The sequence below is a fragment of the Electrophorus electricus genome, chromosome 16 (assembly GCF_013358815.1).
Source record: "Electrophorus electricus isolate fEleEle1 chromosome 16, fEleEle1.pri, whole genome shotgun sequence".
Lineage (NCBI taxonomy): Eukaryota > Metazoa > Chordata > Actinopteri > Gymnotiformes > Gymnotidae > Electrophorus > Electrophorus electricus.
In genome coordinates this window covers 5701870-5724011 of record NC_049550.1, presented here as the reverse complement: position 1 = coordinate 5724011, position 22142 = coordinate 5701870, and the positions used below count along the sequence as shown (strand labels likewise).

Below are 22142 nucleotides of genomic sequence, written 5' to 3'. Positions count from 1 at the left end.
ACGATGGCTGATCACTGGAGTTTCGGGGGTGTATGTCTGCATCCGTATGGGAAAGGAGCACTGCAGAGAGTGGAGGGAAGAATGGAAGCAGGCCAACATCGACAGATTTAGAAGCAAAGCCTCCTACCATCAGTCAAAAAGCTAAAAATGATGTGTCCACTGATCCTGCAACAAGACAATGATCCACAGCAGAAAGCAAAGTCAACTGAGGCATGGTTTAAAAAGAAGGTGAGGTTTGACCTGGCCTTCCCGGTCTCCAGACTGAATATAATAGAAAATCTGTGAATAGATTTGATGAAGTTCATGGCAAACAGCCCAGCAATCTGGTAGAATTGGAGCAAATTTGCCAGCAAGAGTGGATTAAAATGATAACTGAAAGGATTACAAGTGATTCTCAGAGGAAACCCAAGGAGAAGGAAAGGAGTTGTAGGTTTTTTTTTTTGTATATCTTGAATGGACACACAAGGCAGTGGTTAAGGTACTTGACTTGTAATTGGACGGTTGCTCGTTCAAGCCCTACCACTGCCAAGTTGCCACTGTTGGATGCCTGAGCAAGGCCCTTAACCCTCAATTGCTCAAGTTGTACTCATAACTGTAAGTCGCTTTGGATAAAAGCATCAGCTAAATGCCTTAAATGTAAATTTAAAAAATGTAAAATTGGACAGCACATGTAAGGGTGATGCAAAGTTTTGATCTGATAAAATTATCATATTCTCTCTGTCATACATTTTGAACATGTTTCTAAGTTTTGAGTACACAAGTGATATTTGGAAAATATGAACTTTAGTTAAATATCCAGTTCCTTCAACTTTCTTTGTCTTACTCCTTTTGTCATTTCAAAATAAGTGGATGCACTTTTGCACTCAACTGTACATGGGTTGGTATTTGTGCTTTGGTGTAATGATTTTTTTAGTGTGTTCTGCCAACACTTATCTTGCACACTGAACAAAACACACTGCCAGTACCAACAAGCAAACAAGACGAATTGTAAAACTGTCTATTAAAGTAAAACAAGCAATTTGACTGTGGAAAGAAAGGATTTCAAATTTAAAAAATGGAATAAATAATATTTTGGAGAAAAGCAAACCACTACTATACTTAATTGGCAATAATGCTGTAGGCTGAGGGCAGCTTGTATATAGGGTTAGCAGAACTACCAGAGGTGTGAAAAAGAATTCTATTTATGAGGAAGCCAGTTCTACAGGCTGAGATTCCTGCCTAAAACCACAATGCATGACATCACTCGACTCACTAGGTTAAAAGGCTTTGGCATATCATATTTAAAATGAATGTGGAAGATGGTGGTGTCAGTGGGTCACTGAATTTCAGCCATTTTAACAGATGGGTTGCTGAATACAACAACATGCTGTTATTCCGAACCATCAAACAATCATCCTTGGTCATAAAATCATGTTCTACCTTGTGCTCATCTTTCCCTCTGTCTTTCTGTCTCTGTTTAGGCATAGTTGTGCAATGGTTCGCTGATCTTTACGCAGGCCCAGTGTAAAGCCCTGGCCAGACAGATGAGAACTAAGAGAATGGAAAATGCCCAGAGCACGTAGAGCCTCTGGTACTTCTGTGCCTTCCACCACGTACCAGCCTGGAAATACAAAACAGCAAAGTAACAAATGTTACTGTTAAATTGCAGCACACAGAGAGAATTTGTCTTAGCTGCAGATTACAGACTCCAAAAACAGGCAGAGGAGTGCTTTAAAACACTACAACAAGCTACACTGTCAATGCATTTAAACCTCTTGCTTAAACACTACAGAGCATAAACACAAATGCATACCATTAAACAGATATCAAATCTTGGTTTATTTGTATGTGACAAACTTTAATTTGATATCTTGGCAGAAATCATCCATATGATTATATTGACAGACACAAAGCTTACTCGTTAAGTCTTTTGATAAATCTGATGCATTGTACACTGGAGTTCCTTGGTGACAAAGACTGGACTAGTTTCTTCCCAGAGTGCTTACCATCAGTCCAGCTGTTGCAATGGTGAAAATCAAACACATGACGAACCACATCAAGCTCCGCCTCCTTGGGTATCTCTGACCAATCGATGAGCTAGAGTGGATGAGGGAGATGGGTTGGATAATTATTTCATTTTTTTCTAAATTATCATACTATACATTGTAAAAATGTCTTTTATTATGTATACTGAACTGAAGTTGTATTATGGGTCCCCAGTTGTAGATAACATATAAAAACAAACATCAACCTGATATGATAAGAGAGCTAAAAGACAAAGTGAAACAAAGTGTCCTGTGCAATGCATCACATACTTACACTTTTCGGCAATGGGGACAGCGGGCCAACATCTGGTTTGTAAACTCTGTCCACTACAACAAGCAGGACATTCTTGTGTATTTTTTAGTACTTTTTTAAATTATTTCTAGAATATCTAGCATACAGTCTCTCCAAGTCTCACTCTAGTCTCCAAACTTTCTAATAAAAAAATCTTGCCACATATTTAAAACAATTATTTTAGACCTCTTTGTCTAAATTGCAGAATTTTTTTTTTATGATGGACAATAACCACAAAAATCTGTGATTCTGTTTAGTTACCACCTAGATAAATCTGTTATATTCTTACTGCCAGAGATCAAGTGACTTCATCCTGTGCATGATCTTGTTAAAAAATAACTAGTAACTCAAAACCTCAGAAAAGGTCTTATTATGCATGTAAATGTGCATGTAATTGGACAAAACTAAGCAAATCAGTAGCAAATAACTAAGCAAATAACTGATTACATAATTTTAAAATGGTCCAAATATCCAAAAGATTATTGTTTATTGTAGCAATTAATAAAAGTGTTCAAATGAATATGATTACCAGAAAAGTATTTCCACAGTGGCCACAGGACACCCTGGCTCCTCTAGGCTGGGGGGTTGGACTCCCTACACCTGGATTCACTGGACCTAAATTAATAATACGCTTACTGCCACCCACACACACACAAACCAACACCCACCAATTTGTAAGTACAGGATGCTTTCTCTCGCAATCTTTTTTTCTCATTAGTTCCTCCTCAGAAGTTTAAAATAATCAATCACTTGCTTCAGGTCTTCAAGAAGGCAGCAGAAATTCATACTATAGACTGTAACTTTACTGAAAGAAATTAAATAGAACAACTCAAACTCAAGTGAGAACCACAAGTGCAACTGCAACAACTGTCAGAGAAGCTGCGAATCAAAGTGAGATCTCTATAGAAAAGGTAGTAATAAATTTGCATGTTTTGCATGATTTGATGAGACAATTTAGGGAATACAAGAAAAAAAAAAAAAAACACCGGAACTTGAACCTCCATTAAAAGCATGAAAAGCTTAGTGGAGTACAAAAGTAGTGGAGTGCCACTTTGATCAAACAGACTGAAACGAACGAAACTAAATATTCTTCTGCAGGCCTCCCTCCTTAGTATTCCGAGATTTTCTATATCTCTCACCACAGGGGCCGAGGGCAGGCAATCCTCTGTGAGGTGACCTTGCAGATCAGGAGACAGTTGCAGGGACAGCGCACATATTTCTTCCCAGGAGGAGCATTCTTTATAGGCTGGCAGGAAAGAGACATCATCAGCCATGACAACAGACATACTGAATGTTCCCTCATGTGGGTGGCACGTCCACCTGAAATAAGTTTATTGAATGGTTTTGTTTGTTGTTGTTGTTGTTTTTTTTTTGGGGGGGGGGGGGGGGGGTGTACCGTGGCTTCGCTGCAGACACCACACTTGACCACGTGCTGGTGCATCTTTCCCTCCACGCTGATAAGGGATTGGCAAACGCGGCAGCTGATAACCGGGGCACTGCTGCTCTCAGGGGAGGTCAACAAGGAGTATGGTGGCGGGGCCTCACCTGGCAACCCGGGTGGCTCCGGGAAGCCTTGGGGAAAGGTGGGAGGGAGAGGGAGAGGGAGAGGGAGAGAGAGCCCGTGTGTTAGGGAAAGTGTGAAATGAAAGGTACAGAGGGGTTGAGAAACAGTTGGAAAGAGACGAGAGCAAAATCGATGAAATATTTCGCAATACACTGTTGCAAAATGGTTAACAACAATTTGTATGACTAATCATTACAAAGATTCGGGCTTTGCGGGAGTTTGCGATATCTGAAAATACGAAACAAGTCGTAGAGTGAGCTACGCTCCGTTTACGTTTGGTAAGACGACACAGGTGCGGTGTGTATATATAGTATATACGGTTGAATACAGAAATATTGTTTTGTCAGCGGATAAATATTGCTTTGTTAGTACACGCCCTCCACATACTCCTATCAGACTACTAATTGCTGTAAGGAGAAGAAGTTAAACCAGGGCTAACGGTAGCTTCTTACTGTGGGTTTTCTTCGGTACGCTGTAGGTCTCATCTCTTGAGGACAGCCCGTTCGCCCCGTTAATATTATCTGATAGCAACGGGGACCTCTCTCCGTCCGCCATACCCTAGACGATGCGGTCGTTCACAAATTTCGATGAGGATCGTGGGCTTTCTACTAAATAAATATTTTCACTGAGGACTCTAATGAATCATAACGCGAAATAAATACTCCAGGAAGCGTCACCAGATCACATGAATTCACCAGGAAGTGCTAAATAAAAATAACAACATGGTCACGTGACAGGAGTCTGGAGAGGCTTGGCCAGTGAATTCAAATAATTTGTATTTGTCTAAATGTCTGCAGTAGTTGAAAAGATTGTTCATTTGATTTAACATTCAGTTAGTCAATAATGTCTTGCTTTGGGCGTCCTTGCAGCTGTGGAACGCTTTTAAAATATATTTGGATTAACTGTATCTTATTTTAGAGCATATTTTTTTTATATATCATTTCACCGTTGCGCTTGGCCTGATCAGTATAAAACAATGTAGGTATTTTACAATCACTGCTGATTTCAACGCCCAATGCAACTCAAAGAGACAGAATGCAATCGTGTTAAAAGATGTTCTTTACTTCACGAGTCTGAGCAGCAGTTTCACGGATAAATTACAATAAATATAGATGTAAACATCATAAAACATCATTAGCTATGTACACACATCCCTAAATCTCTCAACAAACAGCCAAACAAATTTATTACAAATAAAAAATTAACCCTGTACTCCAAAATGCTGTAATACTTTCTCTGCAACAAAGGCTATCAAATACATGTTTATGTACAGTTAAGATATACAATGACTCTGCATTCAAAAAACCTGAACGACTTCAAAAACAAATATGAATAAAGAACTGGTGTGATTATTTGAAGAGGAAAACACCTTCACTTCAAGTCAGACAATATGCCAGTACTGTTGTCATTGTATGTGTATAACATCAGCTTTGTAAGGTCTGCACCACTTGTTAATGTCAAAGGCTCAAACCAGAACTACCAAAATTGTGGCAGCCACCCCACAGGCTATCCTAACCTGTTAATCCCTAACCAAGAGAAAACACAACAGGTAGCCAGTTTAGAAGCTACACATTGGTTAGAGGATATGCAGTTTATAGAATACCTGAAAGCTTATGATCATTTTCATACTGTGATTGTGTAGTTAATTTTAATTATACTGTTACTTATCCTTTAGCATGTGGTTAAAACGTCCTTGCCAAAAGATCTCAAAATCACAGCATCTGTATGCACCTTCACCTTGCTTCCTTCACTTATTTGCACATTAGCAGGACTTGTAACTACAGAAATACTTCAGTTTATTTTCCGAGTGTGAACGCAGTGAAAGCGATAGCATGTGCCAGGGAATTTTCTTTTAGCAACTCTAGTTAGGCATGGGAACATGAGAAGGCACTACCTGATGCAATTTGTGCGAGGTGGAACCAAAACAGACACCGAACGACGTTGCTCAGTCCCAAGTCCTGATGTTAGTTCAGAGCTCGTTGTAGATGGTGTCACTGCGTCTCAGGCAAGTGTAGAACTGCAGCCTGCCTGGATCAGCTGACTGCTCACCTAGCAAATTGTTTAAGTCCACGTAGATAAGTAATAGCACTGCACAGACATAGCTGGTTCATTACAATCAGTGTTTGCAAAAACCAATAAAATCAACACTAGCCCAATGTAAGCAAAGATAAATCACTCAGAGACAGATAAAGTTAGAAAAAAAAGTGCAACATGTAACATAACATTTCCTGCTTAGTAGCTCTTAGGACTTGCATACATTGTGTGTTCATAAGTGCTGAGTACACAGATTATGGTACATGGCACTTATAGATACAAAATGTGCTCAAGTGTTGAGTGCAACCAAGTTAAAAAACCTTCATAGTAGTCTTCATACACTTGCCCACCATTAATCAACGTAAGCCATTGTTAAGAGAATCAACAATCAACCAGCTCTACACATCATAGTCTGGAACAGCCGAGTAACTGATCCCTCCAGCAGAGGGGGGAGAGGAGTGGAGTGGGAACAGCCAACACAGCACAGAGCCTGCAAATATGGGAGAGGATGAACAAGCATGCACTTAGAGCATCTGTGAAAAAATGAAGACTGCAGGACCTCAAAGTTCTAATGTAGGAAGGATTATTGAGCTGTTCACCTGCAACCACCGCCCCGACTCGTCTGCCGGGGAAGGATGAACTCACCTCGCCCGAACACTTCCCGCAGCAGGGCGATTTTGGGCTTCCGTGTGTGTGGAGGGTGCACAGGCTGCCCACCACTGTTTCGGTCCATCATCAGTCTGTTTCTCATCTGCTCAATGGGGGTCTCATCTGTTATAATGGACACCAACTGGTGGAGGGAGCAAGACACTGCTGTCATCGCTAGTGAATTGATGGGTAGATGCGTGTGTGTATGCATGGGAGGATACGTTTTCTCTTGGTCATACCAGGAAATACTTTAGGTACATACCTGGTCATAAAATATCACCAAGACAAAAACACCAAACAGAATAGACTCCACTAACAAAATGATGTAGTGTGCCCTGCCATAAAGGGGAAACATTAAAGAATGTGAGAAAAACAGAGACAAAAACATTTTTATATTACATAAAATTATGTGCTCTATATGTCTTTGTATTTTATTATTACTTTAAAAGTCAAGATAGTGGTATTAGTTCAACCAAGAATAAGAAAAATATTTGAAAGCTATACTATATGGCCAAAAGTATGTGGACAACTGATCATCACACCGATATGAGCTTGAACATTTCAAAGCCATGGGCACTGAAAGGGAGTTGATCCACCAAGACTATTATAGCTCTTCCCTGGACCATTATCCCTCCTCCCTAGACCCCTCCCTGGACCATTATCCCTCCTCCCTAGACCCCTCCCTGGACCATTATCCCTCCTCCCTAGACCCCTCCCTGGACCATTATCCCTCCTCCCTAGACCCCTCCCTAGACCATTATCCCTCCTCCCTAGACCATTATCCCTCCTCCCTAGACCATTATCCCTCCTCCCTAGACCATTGTCCCTCCTCCCTAGACCCCTCCCTAGACGGCTCTCTAGACCATTATCCCTCCTCTACCAAACTTTATTGCTGGCACTTGGTTTCCCCAAGTTAGTGTTCTTGTGGCAATTCATCAATGCACAGAACACATTTACACTGCTCCAAACTGCATTGGTTGCGTGCTTGGCGTTGGCAGCTGAGGCTTAGCATTGCACACAGTGATCATAGTTGTGTCCAGATGCTGCTTCCAATGCACAGTTCTTGTGCTGCTTGTTGTTTCCATATGCAGTCTGGACATGTGTAGTGAGTGATTCAACAAAGGATAACCAAAGTTTTCATGCTGCATGCTTAAGCACTCATTGTGTGAATTTGCATCTTCTGCTTTGTAGCAAAACTGTTGTTGCTCCTAGATGCTTCCATTTCACAGTACCAGCACTTACACTCTGACCATAGCAGAAGTTTTAGATCCCTGTTTAAAGTCACGGGCAGTAGTACAATTCATACTACCACCAATGTAGGTCTATGGAGATCGCATGGCTAGGTGCTTGATTTTAGGCACCTGTTATCAGTGGGTGTGGTTTAAACACCTTATCTCAATCATTAAGAATGGTGTTCACATTTTGGCCACATTGTGCTTTTGGCCACATAGTGCATTTTCCGCTGCAGATCTCTTGCTCACACTTACACTATCAGATGTTTACTAGGAGTTTCTTCTCCTTCTTTCTCTCCATCTCCCTCTCTCTCACTCCGTATCCTCCACACCCATGCTGACACCACCAGAGCCATGGAGTACAGACTTGCCATGCCTGAGAGAGAGAGAGAGAGAGAGAGAGAGAGAGAGAGAGAGAGAGAGAGAGAGAGAGAGAGAGAGAGAATAAGGAAAGATGGAGTGGATAATATTGCATCCATCTTCAAAAGCACTGCTGTACCCAGTTAACAGTGAAATGGCAACATATACTGGCAATAAACTGTAGCTCAGATCAGTAATAAGATCTTTTATAGACAACACATCTCTCTGCACTGTAAAACTAAAAGAGTCCAAACCTTTACAATAAAGGCATACAAGACAACCTTTTCATTTTTACAATTTCCATAGCTCATGACACACAGTCTGACACAATACATGACAGTTTTACTCAGGACCTACAAAAAACAGACTAATGATCAAAGAGCATTACAGGTGGAGAGTGACTTGAGTAACAGTCATATAGTTTGTCTAAATGCAAATCTAGGCTTTTTTTTTTTTTTTTTAAAGGTAAAAGATCTGAACATTTATTTTTCTGTACAATTGCTGAGCATTGCTAATGGTCAGCAGTTAAGAAATAGTAGTAGTAGCAGCATTTTTTGCTTAGTATGCAAATGTTCAACAGGTTTTTCATACTCACCAGTATAGAAGAGAAACTGGATGAAATATTTCTGATTGAGCTCCCCGACACAGTTATTGATCCTAAAAAAGTAAAGTAAAATAAAATAAAAACTGTAATTAGCCAAGGCACACAATCGCTTGACCCAAGACAAAATGTCGACATCCGAGGGAGATGAGAAGCTCAAAATAACAGTAATATAATACACAAGAGAGGAATGATGCGGAAGGATGATGCAGGGCTTCATGGTGTGCGTATGTGTATGTGTGTGTGTGTGTGTGTTTGCACGTGCAGAAGACTTACCACGGACAGTGGTGGTCCATGCGTCTGATGCAGCGCTGACACACACGGCAGTGATGAGCACGGGGCGGCCGATAAGTTTCGCAGCGGCTGCACACGGTCCAGCCCTCACAACCCTGCCAACAGGACAAGCGGATTTGAAACCTCACTGCATGCCCTAAACACGACAGGATTCATAAACGTTATTACCATAAACAGATGCAATCAGCAGTTGGCACACTGCTTTGTGCTGGGGGAGCTCACCCTGTCAGTCATGCGACTGGTCTGAGACCTGAGGTCCGAAAAGTCGATAGCCGTCTCAGGGAGGGGAACCATGCCTGAGGTAAACACACCGCATTTTACTCTGGTTTGTTGTTCACATCAGTGAACACAAAAATATGTGTGCAGTCACCTGATTTTACTTTGCTTTTTTTTTCCTGATAAATAAATAAACAGTGAATCTGTTTAATAAAGAGAAAAACTAAAATTTAAATAAATAAAGAGATGAAAAACTGCATTAATATTCTTTAGCATGGTTGTTTCATGCATGTTAGGGTTCAGAGGAATCTCTGTATAGACATCCTGCAGGAAACCTTGCTTCTCTTGAGAAGTTCATGAATGACGAATGAATCAGTTCGGTTACTGAAGTCTCCAGGCAAGTTAAAGTTTATTCTTCTGCATACGCCCATATTAGCTGTGCCAATCTGAGGCTGGCTGAGAGCCACTTAACGTGTGCGAACTGCAGTAAACAAACAGGACACGAGCACTCATGTCCAGTGACATTCGTGTCCTCTGACTGGACTAATACTCTTCATTGTTAAATAAGCAGGGGCACCTCCTCAGAGATGATGTGCATATATTGGTTAAATGGGTTTTATTATTTTATTTCAGTCATCTTAAATAGCTAGTTTTTCCAAAGCAATGCAACTGATTTCACTCACCTGGGTCCGAGAACACCGCTTTTGAATGACATGCCAGTAGCAGTAGCAATATGACATTAAATATAGACGCGTGAAGAGTGCACCATACACTGTAGGAAAGTGGAAGAATTAAAGTAGAGACTTCAACGTTACACGACTGGTTACAAGAACGTATAATAAGTATTATCACTTAGTGGTGGGACAGTCATTTTGCAGCAAGACTAAAATAAAGTTTAATTATATCTTTACACAGAGGAGGAGGAGGAGGAGGAGGAGGAGTACGTAGACTAATTACAAACACTTAGGACTGAAGCCTGACATTACACTCCACGAACTGACTGGTTTCAAAGAACAATGAACTGATGCGATACTGCACAGATTATAACCACAGGTTCCAACATCCCAGGGCCACTACTCTAAATGTCGTGGCTTTATGAAATACAACGTACCAATACTTCCCCTTACCTTCCTGAGTACGCGGGAATCAGCACATACTGAATAACCACGTAGTCGGCGTAAAACACGCTGAAATACGTCAGAACAAGACAGATAAAACCGCAGGGATCTCGCCGACAACGAAAAGAAGCCATCTTTGGATCGCCTATCTTCCGGACGACGTCACTTGAAAACTCACAGCGTGACGTAATTATGTTGCCCAACCATATTCAGGGCAAAATGATTTTGTTGCTTAGATTAGAATAAATAAATAAATAAATAAATAAATAAATAAATAAAGATAGATAGATAGATAGATAGATAGATAGATAGATAGATAGATAGATAGATAGATAGATAGATAGATAGATATTGTGAGGCCCAACAAAAATGACATACTGAAACTACTACATTCATTTGACTTGTTTTGCATGGAAATCCTCTACTGAATACTTCTGAAAACCCATTGTAGTTAAAATATTTCACACAAATCAAGCTCATTTACTCTTTAGAACTATTTATATTTTGAGATAAGAAAGTTAACTCTATTTTTTTTTGGGTGGGGGGGGATTATAGGCTACTTGTATTCACCATGGTATCATTATAGTACAAACAAATAAACAAACAGGCACATTAACAATGCATTGGTACCATAAATATTTAAAATAATTTCTACAAAAAAATTCTCCAGGTCAGTGGCACATAAATGACTCATCATACCTGCAAAACAGAGATATGATGTCATGCACTCCTTTAGCATCCTTTCATCTGCTTTGCATCTCACAAGGAATCATCAAAACATCCCAAATGTAAGTTAAGACATAGTGCATACATATAGTAGTCATCTACTATGTAGTTATGTCAATTTTTAATGTGGCTTTATCCTGTAAAACACCAAGGCAAACACCACAACTGAAGGTTAGTTTTCTGTCCTTATTTACTCTTCTTCCAAGACAGCACTGCACAACTTTCTATAACATTTCCTGGTAATCCCACACACTGAATGGCCTTCACCTTCCATAATATGATCATTTTCTAGGAAACAGTGATTTTTAGATGAGAACCACCTCATGAACCTGGCATGTAACTCAAACTTTCACGTTTAACATAATACATCACAAGGTGGTGTATTGCTGTCCTTGTTTTATTTTTTTAAAACATTTTAAAAATCAAATTTAGTTACAAAATGGCATTGTACCAAGTACTTGAAAAACTGAAAGAAAGACAATGAACTGCTATTTTCAAACATCATTAACCAGCTCAATGGCTTTCAATTGGGCCAACAATGGTAATGGTTTCTCTAGTAACAAACTGGCACATTAGCAAGATTAAGGATTAGGTAACATTGTTACTAGATTCCAGTAATCACTACATAAAATTGTATGTAAATATTTAATTACATTTTACAAAACAAAACAAAAAATGTTAACACTAACAGTAATTACAAAATAATAGAAATACCAAGATTTTGATTAATCTAGTTGTAAATAAAAGTACCAGTTTCTGTTACAGACTGAATATCTTAATGATTGCAAATGTTTGATCTCTTGTTTTAACAGAAGTGTAAATGAAATGTCTGTGCCACTTATTGAGAAACACAACACATTTCTTTCATTTATAAACACTTTTTGTAACAGCAAAGTGATCTACAAGAGAAGGAAAGCACACGAGGATACTAAACAGGCACTCTGTTGGAATGATAAACATGACTTTATTTGTTGGTTACAGAACAACAAGCTTCTCATTAAGAGCAATCTGAGCTTGAGTCAGATTTGCCAGGTATGTCACCATCAGGAGATCCTACAAAAAAACAGATAAAAAGGCTTAAAAAATAAGCAAACAACATCCCAAAACACACAAACAAGGAGCAAGTGTGTAGGGTTCCTTACATTGATGTTAGAGTTGAGCATGCTCTCGAAGTCCTCTACGGAGATCTTGGGCACTTTGTTCACCAGATCCATTAGGAAGCGGCCAACACTGTTATCTGCCATCACTTTGCCAGACTAGGCATAGAGATGCATGAGGAATAGAATTAAGGTGAAGATAATTGTTCAGTAATAATCATATTAGGATTGTCCTGCTCTCAAACAATACTTAATGTAACAAAGCTACCTGCAAAATGTTGAGGGTCCCTGGTAAAAATGCAAACTTCATCTGTATATTAATTTCTGTACTGAGTTCAGCACAGTACAAGAAGTAAATATGAGAACTTCCTGCAAGGTTTGGCACAGTAGAACACTCACCAGTACATCCTCTATGTACGAGAGTACTGTGTTAAGCATTTCTTGTATGCGTCCTGCGGCACTGGCTACTTGAGCCAAATCCGAGGTCAGTCCATTTGTGCGAGTGGGCGATGCACGAGTCCTTTGTAAGAGATCAACTAGCGAGAAACACAGCCCATGTAAGAGACATGGGAAAATCTAACAGGTAACATTATTTCCAGAAACGTATATCTTATCAAGGTTGCTGGTGAATATCATCTGCAGTCTGGCCATGCAATCACTCTCTCAGCTATATCAGCCATCCAATTTTACACCTCTAAACAGCCTTAAGAGGAGGAAACTTCAGGCTACATTTTTGTTAAATTATTTAATAGGTTTCTGAGGCAAATTTGTTTCCATACATAATGATATCAGGAGAAAAAAAAAATCTCACTCAGCTCGCTGTATTCCTAGAAGATAACTCAAGATTGATGTTTTACAACATCACAGGAAAAAAACAAAAACAAACACTAACCCTGAGGAAAGACTTTTTCAAAACTTTTTGTGACTCATTATTAATTCTTCTAGGGAAACCTGTCTGTTTCCTGAAAAATGTAACATTTAAGAACCACTATTTTGGCCTAACTGATGTAATGCTGGCAAGTGTGCTTTTCATTTAGTCTGTCACAAACTTCAGCTACCCCATTTTTTGGACCATTTACATCCACCAAGAGAAGCAAAACACTTTCACTAGATCTTATCCGATGTCTTTTAGTTCTGTTCCATCTCAATAGCTAAATGTAAAAATACTTTTACACTGAGCAAAGAAAGTAACAAAAAAAATAGCATATGTATAACAGTTAAATGTGCCTAGTCCTGATGCATACGCTGAAGGTAAATATTCTACAGTCCATGATTACATCACATATGTTTGTAGTTAGAATAGACTGAGAACATCTTCAATGTGAGTTTATGATTAAGATGATGCAATGACTAACCTCCAATGCGCTCTGTGTCATAATAAACATACTTCACTGTTAAAGGTGTGAACATCACGCCAACTGTCTTTCCTGGAACACCCATCTGTGCACTGAAAGGTGAAACAAATATATCAGCAAAAACAAGCAAAGTAAGCAAAGACATCACAAAAATAAATAAGTGTAACATGAGTATTAATAGGTTGCATATTAGGCAGACAGACCTGGCATAAGCCCGGATGTTCATTCGGTTGCTCTGCAGTGCCGTGTCCACAGTGAGGTGGATCGGGTTCTGTGCCTCCCGACTGTAGTACTCATGGATCAGAACAGAATGCTCTGTGATGTCATATCCAGTGGCATACCTGCAGGCAAGAAAGGTCAAGTCTTCAAAACGAGCAGAAGATGCAGCCTGAGCTGTACAACAAAAACAAATTAATTTCAGTGAGGTAGGTTAAAAGGTCAAGTACTGAGAAGACACTCACCAGCCAATTATGACTTCGCTGGGCGACACCTTCTTATGAAGCTCATACATGTTCTTTGCAAATTCCATGTCCACAGCCACCTAGGACACATTTACAAGGCAGAAACAATATCAAATAGCAGTCCTTTAGTTCTTCTTTAGACAGCTACTCTGGCGGTTTAGCACCTTGCCTGCTGTATATCTCACTCATTTATTTATGAAACCATCTCATTGTTTATCCATGAGCTGTGTCAAGAGGCTTAACTACAAGGCAAGTGTAACAAAACCAGTTTATTTAATGTTAATTCAGACATTCTGAATAAGGAAAATCCGTGTCACGAATGCGGACAGCAGTGAACAGTCAACTTTGCTGAAAAGTGAAACCACTGCACTCAACAGCTGGACGACTCACGGAACGTGAATACTGTAGAAAAAATGCACATACATTAGGCACTAATGACTTGCATTAGCGCCCTTGTCCGTAGCAAGCTGTGATTAGCCTTACTGTTCAGAAACACAAGGAGCTAAGGCCAAGTTAGCTAGGTTAGCTAACCCAGTCTGTAACGTCCTTACCTCATCTTCTGACTCATTGTGAGGAACAGAGAAACAGTTGGTGACCTCGACAGAATGTTTATCTATCGTTCCTGTGGACAGGGGATATATCTAATTAATTATGTTTACAATGAAATCCAGACTTTAATGTGCTTGCCACGAGAAAACGTTTACGGTTTCTCATCGCCAGGCACGCGCACTGTGCAGTGCGTCGAGCATGCGTGACGGGAACCGCACGTCGTTTACTACATCGGATACAATTCTTCTATAGTTTCAACACAAATGTAAGCGCTTCACCTAACAATGTGCCGATCACACGACTTGCTCCCTCATTTCTTCGCTCGTAGGAATCAGCAATGGAAGCGAGAACCACCGGGTGGATTTTCACAAAGGGTCCGTGAACCGCCATCTTTAGCAGAAGAAACGTACTATAGAAGGAGTGGATGGAAAATATCTGTATGTTTCCGCTGCTGCCCCTTAGTGTCCACACTCCGTAATACCAGGACAGTATCTGTTCCTGAACCATAGTCTGTAAATATAGCCGTGGAGTGTACATATAGATTTGCACATTGGCTATGTCCTTGTTTCTTTGTGACACAATATGAAAAATAAATAAATAAAAATCAAATAGACCCATTAGACAGACAGACAATAACATACCCAGCTATCGCCGTGTCTTGGTTTCTGTTCTCTATATGACGCCTGAAATTTTATGCCATCAAAAATAATATTCTCTTATACAAAACAGTACAATTGGTTTCTGGCACACATATAGTATATTTCTCTTATCAGTTTAAACATGAATGACCAACCATATATGATGGCAAAGCCTGCATTCCAAGCTATTCATTTCTTAAAAGACGTTTAAAGAAACTCATCCAAAAAAAAGAGCAAAAAAACAACAACAAAAAAGTCAACCTCTAGTATTTTTTAAAAATTGTAACATTTTACACTTCCATATTACTGAAGCGTTTTGAAGGACACTGCATGTGCAAGATGTTTATTCATGATTAAATAATTCGATGAATCTGAAATATTCGCCATTGTTTTGGTTTCAGACCCTATAGGTATGAAATAAATTTGCATGAAAACTGTAACCAGAAGAGGGCAGTGGCAGTCCGTGCAAACTGCAAAGGACTGTTAACGTTAAGCAAGTGACAACAGACAAAATTTCCTTTACAGAACAAACAAAAATAGTACGTCAAAACCAAAAATGGTATTTAATTTGAACTCCTCAAGCTAAGTAATGATCTAGTATAAACACAAGGCTAACCAGATAAGGCATTTAATCACAGATATGTTTATGAATGCATATAAAAAGAAACCGGATTTTTTCACATGTTAACTTTATGTTGAACTGTAGGTTTGCCATGTACTATATACGGAAAATAGTTTTTTGTTTAAGAATGTATTTTTTATACATGATCATTTAGCAATAAATAGCCTAAGAGGGTTTTAAGAAAACAGAAAAATTATGTTGATTTCTTTCAAATGGTTAACGCGTGTTTTTCAAACTACATTTAAACATCGACAAATCGTCTACTGCGATCAAAAAAGCTTCCACTTTCCCCAGTCGGCACCAGTTCAAAATGAACTGTAGCCCGTGTTCTGAAAATAAAACTATCAAATAACACCCCTATTAACGTTGTCCTGATTTCACAAGAAATCCTATGATTTAGCTAAATGAGATAAACAAACCTTTTCACTTTTTCACTGAAATTTCAAGTGATGTTCAGCCTTTATGGATATCATTATCACCCTCACTAGAATGCTGAGGCCCGTTTTAATTGGATTTCGGTTAATGTTGTGCTATCATACAAACTGTACAAACTCTGCAGGTTCAGCTGTAGGTGAATGCCACGTGCTTGTCTTTTTTTTCTTTTTCCTTTTTTAAAAAATTCATTATATATATATATATATATATATATAATTTGGCTCCCTCGCTGAGCCAAATAAGCGAAATCAAGTAGTGAAAGCTTCCGTTATGGCAGCCTGATGGTTTCTTATCTAATTATCTGTTTGAGCCAGATTTCACAGTCCACACTGCAGCCTTTTGAAAATAGAAGTGGATTAATACACATCCAGTCTGCATGAAACAACACATAAAACACAGTATGCTTTCCAGTGCTGCTAGTGAGAACGTTTTGATTTATGTCTACAATAACCTTTTTTTTTTTTTTTTTTTTTCATCTCATGGTGCATCCAAAGTTGGATTCTACAAAGAAAGTGGCCTGAGATAACCAATGTGTCTTTTCCTCTCAGTTTAGGTGCAGAGCTGTGCTACAGATGACAGTAGCTACTTCAAAGTTGGATCAATTGCACATCTCCAGCTCCACACACACACACACACACACACACACACACACACACACACACACACACACACACACACACACACACACATTCACGCACACATAAAACATACCCTCGTGTGTGTGTGTGTATGTGTGTGTGTGTGTGTGTGTGTGTGAGAATCTATCTTTTTATGTACCTCTATTTTTACCTCTATGTACCTCTATTTTTCCTCACTATGTTATTTCCTCAACTCACTATGAGTTGTTTCATCTTGTCAGTGGCCTACTCTGAGCACTGGACAGAATGATGTTAAAGGAGCTGAAAGCAGCTTAATGAATAGAAACTGCAAGATGATATATGCTCCAAGATTCTTGAGAAAGCCATCCATCCTAAGCAACTGCCTCAGGTCACGGAAATGTGTAAAGAAATTGCTTTCTCAGCATAAAACAAATATTTCTACCTGCCATTCGTGATGCTGTCAATAAAACTCCTGCTCCAGGTCAGTTTTTCTGCCACATTAGCTAAAAGATGACTGGGGATATGCTTCATTGCACCATAAAAATATAAAAATGTCAAGTAAGTAGTGCAGCAGAAATAATGCAGCTGCACCAGACAGTTAATTAAGCAGTTATACAATTTCTTCGCTTGATCTTTACACAGGTGGCCAAAAAATGATTACCCCTATTTTGTTGCAGATCAGTTTTTCAGGAAAACTTCCCTGCTGGTTTTATCCTGTGCAGGCTTATAAGACCTACAGCATCTCATGTTTTTGCATATAGCTTTAGAGCAGCCTGGTGTGACAAACACCACTGTAAACACAGATCAAGCAGTTATTACCTGTGCCTGACACCGTAAAGAGCAAAACACTGGTGTTTAGCCATGGCAGCGCTGATTATTGATTCACGATTTACTGCGCGATATGCGGGCGTGCACCGTCATCCTCATACTCTCAGTGGTGGCCTAGCAACAGCCCAGTGATGCCCTGTGGGTTCGTCAATTCTTGTGTTGTGTTTGAATGGTTCACAGTTGCATGTCCGCTCATTGGCTCAGTGCACTGGCGTGCATCAGTACATTGATTATTGGGAACAAATTGCTCTCTCTCTGTGAGGCAGTAACAAAGACTTGCTCATGTGCCTTAGAGCAGAGAGATATGGAAACACATGAGAATTCAATGTTTTATCTCTTTGTAATTTGAGAACTGTTGAAAAATATGTTTTCATAGTCAAATTCCTAAAACACTGGCTGCAGATTTGATTAATATGAAAAGGTGATTCAGAGAAAATCATTAAGTACAAGGAATTATTCATAGACACTATCTTTTTTTTTCCCAAGCCAGCCAGCCTGTAGTAATTCTCCATACCATCCTTTAAAAATCTTTCAATTTATAGCACACAATATAGGCTATAGAGATTTTTTGTGACATGATTCCTCATATTTTCTGACAAAGTTTTACTATTGCTATTTCTATTCACTATTACTATTACCTATGTATCATAAATGGAAATATTCTTCACGAAGCATTGTTTTTCCCCTTTCCCCACTTCTCATTTTGTTTTTAGAGAGATATGTAACAAACATCTATTCAATCAATTTCTTCAATTTCCCCAAGCACAGAGAACCTTGACATATCCCTCACTCACACACACACACACACACACACACACACACACACACACACACACACACACACACACACACACACACACACACACATATGTATGTATAAAAAATTCCTCACTTGCTCTCTTTTTCTTTTAAGCTCAGGTCCTCTACCAGAAGCCTGGAAGCTTGAGAGTCCTGCGTATTATCTTAGCTGATCCCAGGACTGCACTATGGAGCCATTCTCCCACTTTGGGGGACACAGTCCCTAGTGGTCCAATTACAACGGGAGCCAGAGTTGCCTTTACCCTCCACATCTTTTTTAGCTTTTCTTTCAGCTCTTGTTATTTCTCCAGCTTTTCGTGTTCCTTGTTCCTGATGATGCTATCACTCAGGATTGCCACATCAAACACTATAGCCCTCTTATGATGACATCAGAGGTCCAGGTCAAGCACTGTGCAGTGAAGAGTATAGAAGGTTGGTCACTGAAATCATCGTTCAGAATACAGGCCTTGCTAGACCTTCCCCTTTGATGTCATGTAAAACCCATCTTTTGCAACATTCCAACGCAGGATACAGGGAATCATGTCAGGGAAAACTGCATCTTACTAAAGCAAGCAACTCAGATACGCCAGCAGCCTTTGCACCATTTATTTCATTTGTCATCCTCAAGAGACACCAGACATGTTTCAGTCCGACAAAGCAAAGTTTCCCTGCCACTCCCATGCAGGCAGTCCCAGTACAATGAAGTGGACGTCATGATGTTTACATTAGGATGTGAGATGTTTACATGTAGTGAGATGTACACTTCATGTTGATGGGACCCCTATTTGTTGTCACAAAGCAGCTTTACAAAAGTATGGGTCCAGATCCCTAATGAGCAAGCAAGGATGATGGAGGCAAGGAGAAACTCCCCAAAAACTACCGTGGGAAGATTAAGTCTCAAGAGTGAACCCATCCTCCATTGGGCAGCCCATATAGTATCAGTCCATATTTTATTATTTTATTTGTAGTCTGAGTAGCCACTTCAGTGTACATGTGGAGCTTCATATACTCCAGTGAGTCTAGGGTTTGTGGGCTGTTTCTGAGATTGTAGCGAGGGCATGTCAGCTGGTGCCATGGACACATCGTCTGCCGAAACTGAAACATTTTTAAGAAGTTTTTTTGCCAATGAGCATGACTAGTCCACTATTGCCATCATTTATGCATTAGCATGCAAATAAAACAAAAAGATGTAGGTTAGATTTGTCAAGATACACATTATATGTCCATATGCAGTGCATGAGCCAACAATAAGCATGTCGCTCCAGCAGGTTTATCTATAGCAGCAAACTAAAAGGAAGGGCCTGAGAGTAACCATAGTCCTGAGGGCCTTAGGTTGACCACAGTCCTAAGAGCTCTCTGAGACATTGCATTCCATTGAGATCATTGTCACAATCTTGATTGAACGCATGAGGTGGCTGCACAACAGCAACAACATCTCGGATTACCAGAAAACTCTACAACCAGGGTCTGCACCTTTATATGTAGCAAGCTATCTGAAAGCTTTAGAAAATAAGAAAGTCTTAAGCCTAGATATAAAAATTGGTAGTGTGTCTAAGTCTCAGGTTGAAGCTGGGAAGGTTGTTCTATAACTGAGGGACTTTATAGGAGAGGTTTCTACCCCCACTTGTAGTCTTACTAATTTTAAAGATGAGAAACCCTGCGTTTTGAAAGTGCAGAAGATGAGGTGGGTTATAGTATGTGATGAGTTCAGATAATGGGGGACCAGACCATTTAGCCCTTTATATGTCGATAAGGCAATTTTTAAAATCAATCCAAAATTTAACTGGTAGCCAGTGCATACCTGAAAGAACAAGACTAATGTAGTCAAAAGCCCTTGTTAGGAGTCTTGCTGTTGCATTCTATATGAGTTGGAGTTTATTTAGTGACGTTGTAGAGCATCCAAGAAGACTATTAGAAGACTATTACAGTACTCCAATCTTGATGAGATAAAAGCAGAGATAAAATCATACAGAGCAGTAAGAACATATTCCTAAACCACATTGGTTGTGATTGTTGTTATTGTTGTTGTTGTTTTTAGCTTTCCTAACTGTATGTACTTGCTCCTGCTAATCAAAACGTGGCTGTGCATATTAATATCCACTGACACTGGTTTATATTCATCAGCCTGGACAATGAACTCCACATTTGGAGTTTTGGAGGGTGTCAGTGCTACAGTGGCATCTCCTCAACACCATAGATGTCCTGTGGAGAAACCAATAGCAGGCATTTTTCAACTACAGTCCAGGCTTGGGTCCCATAATGTCCCAAAAAGCTTCATTCATGTTGTGTAAGTAGTAGCACACCACACTTACAAAGGAAACAGATCTCTGCAGCTACTTATTTCCAAAAAGCATCTGCCTGCAGATGACTGTAAAATATGTATTACTTCCTATACAAAAGGTCTGCAAGAAGCCTAGATGCAATGCCATGTTACAATACTGGTAAAAATTAAATGTTTGGTAAAAAAACAAACAAAAAATCAAACAAAAAATCCCCAAGCATGTCCATTTCCTAATATGTTTCTTAAATATACTTCATACTTCATATTAAAAGCGCATTTATATGTAATAAGATCTGTATGCATGTTTCAAATGGAAAGGTAATAGGTGTTTGCAAGGATTATATATGACACCTCATTCAAATATCACTTAACAACTGTAAGATGTCATCAAGTAACCTACAAAAAGAATGGCATGCAGCAGCTGGGGTGAATTGCACAGGACGGTTTGAAACAAGCTTCTGGAAGTAGGGCTGCAGTCGTGCAAAGCTAGAAAAAAGCCCTTCATCAATGAGAAGCAAAGAAGAGCCAGAATGAAGTTTGCGAAAGACCATAAGGATTGGACTGTAGAGGACAGGAGTAAGGTCATCTTCTCTGAGTGCAATTTTTAGCTTTGTCCAACACCTGGTCATGTAATGTTTAGATGGAGACCTGGAGGCCTGCAAGCCAGAATGTTTCGCACCCACTGTGAAATTTGGTGCAGGATCGGTGATGATCTCGGGGTGTTTCAGCAAGGCTGAAGGACACATGAATCAAACCCCATACAAAATTGTGCTGAAAGAAAACTTGCTTCCTTCTGGTCTGATAATGTTCCCCAACTCTGATGATTGTTTTTTTCAACAGGACAATGCTCCATGTCACACAGCCAGGTCAAAGTGTGGATGAGGGACCACCTGAACCCCATTGAAAACCTCTGAAATGTGATCAAGAGGAAGATGGATGGTCTCAAGCCATCAAACAAAGCTGAGCTCCTAGAATTTCTGTGCCAGGAGTGGCGTAAATTTACCTAACAGCAATGTGAACGCTGTGATTAAAAATCAGGGTTATTTCACCAAATATTGATTTCTTGACTCATCCTAAGTTGAAAGATTAGTACGGTGTTTATAAACTTGTTTTCTTTGCATTATTTGTGATCTGTAATTTCTGTAACTGTTTTATTATTTTGACCATTGGTCATTTTCATAAATATTTTTTATCTGGAATTTGGAAGAAATGTTGCCAGTAGTTTATAGAATAATACAAAACTGCTCGGCCTGGTCAAACACATACTCATCAGTTGTAAAACTAGACAAACTGATAATTTTGTAGTGGCCTCTTATTTTTTTACGTAGCTATATATAACCTTATGATCATATATGGTTTTTGCAGGCCTT

The 22142-nt window shown here is 39.5% G+C and overlaps 3 protein-coding genes across 4 annotated transcripts; all 3 read right to left on the bottom strand.

Annotated features, from left to right (window-relative positions):
* Window positions 1-591: 591 nt before the first annotated feature.
* Window positions 592-4570, bottom strand: pip4p1b (phosphatidylinositol-4,5-bisphosphate 4-phosphatase 1b). Its single transcript, XM_035534945.1, has 7 exons — window positions 4333-4570; window positions 3713-3888; window positions 3456-3562; window positions 2846-2951; window positions 2299-2351; window positions 1986-2076; window positions 592-1600 (listed from the first exon to the last, which is right to left on the bottom strand). Exons 1-7 carry the CDS (start codon window positions 4433-4435, stop codon window positions 1457-1459), a joined length of 780 nt encoding a protein of 259 aa, XP_035390838.1. The 5' UTR covers window positions 4436-4570; the 3' UTR covers window positions 592-1456.
* A 354-nt stretch (window positions 4571-4924) lies between these two features.
* Window positions 4925-10533, bottom strand: zgc:77880 (zf-DHHC domain-containing protein). 2 transcript variants are annotated; one of them, XM_027006135.2, is made up of 9 exons: window positions 10393-10533; window positions 9949-10037; window positions 9272-9345; window positions 9032-9144; window positions 8750-8811; window positions 8050-8170; window positions 6825-6897; window positions 6514-6704; window positions 4925-6404 (listed from the first exon to the last, which is right to left on the bottom strand). In XM_027006135.2, exons 1-9 carry the CDS (start codon window positions 10515-10517, stop codon window positions 6320-6322), a joined length of 933 nt encoding a protein of 310 aa, XP_026861936.1. In that variant the 5' UTR covers window positions 10518-10533; the 3' UTR covers window positions 4925-6319. The 2 variants fall into 2 exon arrangements, with proteins under 2 accessions (XP_026861936.1, XP_026861937.1); XM_027006136.2 differs by having other exon boundaries at window positions 6560-6704.
* Window positions 10534-12051: 1518 nt separating this feature from the next.
* eif3f (eukaryotic translation initiation factor 3, subunit F) lies at window positions 12052-14982 on the bottom strand. Its single transcript, XM_027006132.2, has 8 exons — window positions 14850-14982; window positions 14574-14644; window positions 14023-14102; window positions 13765-13902; window positions 13562-13653; window positions 12606-12742; window positions 12252-12365; window positions 12052-12162 (listed from the first exon to the last, which is right to left on the bottom strand). The coding sequence occupies exons 1-8, from the start codon at window positions 14959-14961 to the stop codon at window positions 12085-12087; spliced, it is 822 nt and encodes a 273-aa protein (XP_026861933.1). The 5' UTR covers window positions 14962-14982; the 3' UTR covers window positions 12052-12084.
* Window positions 14983-22142: the final 7160 nt, after the last annotated feature.